The following is a 2,912-nucleotide window of genomic DNA, read 5'->3' as shown; positions in this document are numbered from 1 at the left end:
TGCAATCCAAAAATCCTTCTGCTATTATTATTACCTATGTTGAAATCAATAAAAGTAATATTAAATTTTAAACCACTGAATCGTATGAACTTTACTAGTCAAAAAGCTATGAATGTAGTTACTGAGATGTTCTAAACTAAGTTAACTTTAGCGTGAGTTTTTTTTTTCCTCCATTATTGTTGGGTTTAGGTACAGCATCAATCAGTTAGGTTGAATATAAAACTAACCAAGATGTCAGTTCATTGAAATGTTTTTTTTTTTTTTTTTTTTTTAAAAACAGCTAAGGGAAAAAAAAACAAGTGAATTTAGTTTTGGCTCTTGCTGAGGCTAGCAGAGTCTATTAAACAGCTAACTTTCACCCGATGTAGCGCTCTTTTTTAAGCTCTTTATCAATCTATGGTAAAAAGTGCAATAACAGCATATTATAGAAGCAGTAACTGCAAGCTCTTTTCACTGAACTCATACAATATTATGGTATAATATTGCTTATATAAAAAACAGATGAGCCTTCACTCAGTTTTAATCAAATATGTCGGGACCGTGTTAAGCCTTTCTATGGTGGTATGTAAAGTAAAAACTGTGTTGAAGTCTAGTGTCCAGTATACTGTAGGTCAAAGTGTATTACAGAGCTTTGTGTTGTACAGAGTATAACAGTGCAGTATTTTTAGGAGTGGCCTTCTTACAGAGTTGCCCTTGGCTCCATCCTCCCCTGTGGCACCCCTGGCTCCTGGAGGACCGGCTGCTCCTGAAGGGCCTGTATCTCCCTTCTCCCCCTGGTCTCCTTTTACTCCCTAAAGTACCAAAGAGGCAGAGGGAGTGATTAAGATTAAGGCTGAAGCTGATCAAGTAAAACTTAAAAAACTGAAGATAGTGGGAGTAAGTTTGAAGAAGTCTTTGGCCAAGCAAAGAAACTCACTAGCACTCCTGGAACACCAACTGGTCCAGGGTCACCTGCCTCGCCGTCCTCCCCCTGGCAGAGAAAGACAATATGTGTATGAATTCATAGAAGAGACTGTTTGTTTGTGAAGGAACATTGAGACTTTGACAAAAAAAGAGCCTGTGTATTTAAGTGTACGGGGTGGACTTGTGGAACGAAACAAAGCACGAACATATATCAATTTTTAAAAAAAGATATTTTTGGCAGGTATATGGACGGGGAAAGTTGTGTTAGGGGTGTTTCTATTCATTTTGTAAGACTGAGGGATATTTGGATTGTAAATAAACCTGGGATAATTATTGGATTATTTAATTTGGTGGTAAGTAATTTAGGGACGGTTGTCTGTACATAAATTGTAAATAAATTTGGGAATTTGTTGAAACAATATATGAGTTAAAAGAAAAAAGTGAGAAAGCAGTAGGAATGTATGAGTTTACTTTTACCTACTCCTTATAGGACTCTGTACTTTGTTTTGTTTGTTTGTTTGTTTATAATACGTTTTAATTTTTGGTATGAAATAAAGTCATTTATTCATTCATTCATTCATTCATTCATATGCATGCAGAGGGTGTAACTATCCATTTTTTTACCTTCTCTCCAACAACACCTGGCTGTCCGATCATCCCGAGTCGACCAGTTGGACCCTGCATAACACAGAGGAGGTCACAGTATTTTCAGAATTCTGCTCGACTAAATAAGGATGCATAAACATTACCGTGAGACTTACCAGTCCCCCAACAGGTCCTTGAGGACCAGTTGGACCTTGTTGACCAGGTGGACCCTAAAACCAGGTGTGTAACATGGGAGAATTAATCAAGATCATTATTAGTAATTCGTGTAAATTAAGAAACACTGTGATGTAAATGAGAGACAGATCTTTCAACAGGATATGAGCTCACCATTAGCCCCACGTGTCCACTCTCACCCTTCTCTCCTGGTAGGCCGGGCATCCCCTGAGAAAACACACAAACAAACACACACACACACACACACACACACATGCCAAAATCACTTCGTCTATTCAGAAGACATAACTTGATCTGCATCCTGACTACTGTGCAGTTCTCACCTGTAATCCTATTGGTCCTCTGGCGCCCTTGAAGCCACGGAGTCCTTCATCTCCTTTTGGACCATACATGCCCTGCTGGCCCCGGGGGCCCCGCAGCCCATCTGCACCCTGGTATACAGAGCAGAGTGAGGAGTGAGTTTTTTTAATGAGTTTTTAATGACTGAACGCCCCATAAAATGTTTTCTTTACCTTCCTAATGTGATGTAATTCTTGTTCAAAAGGGTCGTTGTTCAGTAATGAATAAATATGATTTGACAGGACTCAGAGAAAGGCATTGCTAAAAAAAAAATATAGAGTGGGACTCTTGGTTACACTGAGTTGTGCAGATTAGAGTCACTGTTTAAAGGCGACAGGTTTTAGATTTTGGGAAATACACTAATTTGCTTTCTTGTTGAAAGTTAGACGAGAATACCGATACAACTCTCATGTCTGTAAGTTAAAAAAGGAACAGACAGCCAGCAGCAGGTTAGCTTAACTTTGCACTGACTTGGGTATGACTTTAAGAGAGCAACAGATGCGTTTGCATGTGTGGTTTGTTTTTATGTTTTCTTCCAGTGAGCAGCACTTTAGCTCTGAGTCTCACTCTCAATGAAATGGAGAATAGACTGAGCTGCAACAAGGCACATATGCTTATCTTTGTAAAGAAAACATGCATCTTACTAAGAAGTACAATCTTTGAAGCTGGTGATTTTTTTTTTCTTATTATCATTAATATTAGGAAGAGGCGGCGCACTGTATGTAAAACACAGCGGCCAAAATAAAACAAAAAAAAAAAGAAAAAGAAAAAACACTGACATAGTGTTATTTTTCCCAAATGGTGCATCCCTACAACTGACCACCTGTGATCAGATCTCCTCTCTCTGATTGTTTTACCACTTCGTTTTAACGAGGTAAAAGATTTTTGTT

At 38.5% G+C, this 2,912-nt stretch overlaps 1 protein-coding gene across 1 annotated transcript; it reads right to left on the bottom strand.

Moving 5' to 3' along the window:
• Nucleotides 1-611: 611 nt before the first annotated feature.
• On the bottom strand, nucleotides 612-2,114 carry LOC121938382 (collagen alpha-3(V) chain-like; the record flags this gene model as incomplete). The annotated part of the gene is made up of 6 exons (XM_042481637.1): nucleotides 612-791; nucleotides 917-970; nucleotides 1,528-1,581; nucleotides 1,665-1,718; nucleotides 1,837-1,890; nucleotides 2,007-2,114. Coding segments are annotated over 6 exons (504 nt in total), but the record flags the coding sequence as incomplete, so codon positions are not given.
• Between the last annotated feature and the right edge of the window lie 798 nt (nucleotides 2,115-2,912).

The sequence above is a fragment of the Plectropomus leopardus genome, unplaced genomic scaffold, assembly GCF_008729295.1.
Source record: "Plectropomus leopardus isolate mb unplaced genomic scaffold, YSFRI_Pleo_2.0 unplaced_scaffold29320, whole genome shotgun sequence".
In the NCBI taxonomy this organism is placed as follows: domain Eukaryota; kingdom Metazoa; phylum Chordata; class Actinopteri; order Perciformes; family Serranidae; genus Plectropomus; species Plectropomus leopardus.
This window is presented reverse-complemented; position numbering and strand designations above follow the sequence as displayed.